Genomic DNA, 1,777 nt, shown 5'->3' with positions numbered 1-1,777 from the left:
CCAAAACAATGCCAAGCTATCCTTTAGTCAGGGACTATTTGGTTGTGAGTGGCGACATTTGGAGCGCTTTTTGGGTGTTGTCGTGTCACATGTAAGGATGATAATTTGAAACCGATGAAAAGGTCGTCCTGATCATCTAAACGCAATTTGTGTGGTTAAAAAATCAAAATGTTGACGACGTCGAGGAGCACATCAACAACAAGGAACAAGCAGGTAACCGTGCCAAATCTCACAAGCTATCCTTAGGTACCCTTCGAGACTATATCGAAGCTTTGTTAATAGTTTGTGTTGCTTTGAGAGTGACGGGTGATGTGATAATTTGAAACCGGAGGTAATTTGTTTTGTTGAAAATGTCGTGACTAGCTAAACGCGTAGGTTAATGTTGACGTCGAGGCGCGCATCAGCAACAAGGAACAAGCAGGTAACGTCGAGTACATGCAGGACTCGGTCCCCGGAGCAGCGCCCATAAAAGGAGACGAGCTCATCAAGTGCCTCATCACGTCATTAGCTCTCCGGCCTCTTACGCATTTCCATTATTCTCACCCCAGCCCAGCCCTGATCGCGCCTCTGCATCACCGCAGCTACTCCTTTTAACAATATAAATGTCGCCCAAGCAGCTTGTGGCTGCCCTGCAGCTAGCGCTGCTGCTGCTAGGGTTGGCCGCACCCCTGCCTCCAACTGTTCGCGCTGCTGACGAGGACCCCTTGCAAGACTTCTGCGTGGCCCTCAGCCCCTACGAGCTGCAGAAGCTCCAGCTCACCCTCAACATCAACGGCCTGCCCTGCAAGCCTGCCGCTGCCGTGCAATCCTCTGACTTCGCCTCCCACCTGCTCCGCAACGCCACCAACTTCACCGGAAACCTCGGCTCCGCTGTCAACCTCGTCACCGCCGCCAACTTCGGCGCCCTCAACACGCAAGGCCTTTCCATTGCCCGCATCGACTACAAGCCCCGCGGCATCAACCCGCCGCACGTACACCCCCGTGCTACCGAAGTCCTCTACCTCGCCCAAGGCACGCTGCTCGTGGGCTTCGTCTCCACCTCCACCCAACCAACCGCCAACCAGTTCTTCTACCAAACCATCTATGCCGGTGATCTCTTCGTATTTCCCCGTGGCCTCGTCCACTTCCAATTCAACCCAGAAAAATCCAAGCCTGCCCTTGCCATCGCCGCCCTCAATAGCCAAAACCCTGGTGCCTCCCAACTCGCCGTTGCCCTCTTCGCTTCCAATCCGCCTCTCCCCGAGGAGGTGCTCGAGACCACTCTTGGCATTGATGATGATGAAGTGCGCCGCCTCATCGCCAGCGTCCAAAACACCCTCAACTAGGACACTCGTCCAACTGCATACTACCTCAATATACATATTGTAGCTTGGTGCATCGGCCTCCCGACATAATATGATAGTCAACTAACACTGAACACTTGTAATCTAGTGTTTGTAGTCCCATGCGTCCTAACAAATTTAAGGTATCCCCTGAAAGGTACAATGAAATTATAAATAAAGGACTACTAATTCTATAATATCGTCTTCTCTTCTTGATACTCATCCTTTAAAATTTGTACATTAGGTCATGCTCACATTAGTAATTGCAAATTTTTATCACGGCCAGCAACAAATGTTTTGCTTTACTCTTCAGGACAACATGAGAATGAGTTGAAGGGCTGTAAGCACTTATGACATGGGTGCAAAGGGTCTTGGCAAAACATTGGGGGTGCTGCGACAACAATTCATAACCTAAATGATTATTATAGTACATAATGGAGAGATGCATTACCTAG

General features: G+C 50.1%; 1 protein-coding gene across 1 annotated transcript; it reads right to left on the bottom strand.

The window, feature by feature from the left end:
* Positions 1-518: 518 nt before the first annotated feature.
* LOC147444027 (uncharacterized) lies at positions 519-1,484 on the bottom strand. The gene has a single exon (XM_086527769.1). It carries the CDS (start codon positions 1,359-1,361, stop codon positions 651-653), a length of 711 nt encoding a protein of 236 aa, XP_086383895.1. The 5' UTR covers positions 1,362-1,484; the 3' UTR covers positions 519-650.
* Between the last annotated feature and the right edge of the window lie 293 nt (positions 1,485-1,777).

Source organism: Adiantum capillus-veneris, chromosome 13 (assembly GCF_014529385.1).
Source record: "Adiantum capillus-veneris isolate H3 chromosome 13, ASM1452938v2, whole genome shotgun sequence".
NCBI lineage: Eukaryota > Viridiplantae > Streptophyta > Polypodiopsida > Polypodiales > Pteridaceae > Adiantum > Adiantum capillus-veneris.
Note: the sequence above shows the minus strand (reverse complement) of the source record. Positions and strands in the feature narration are given on the sequence as shown.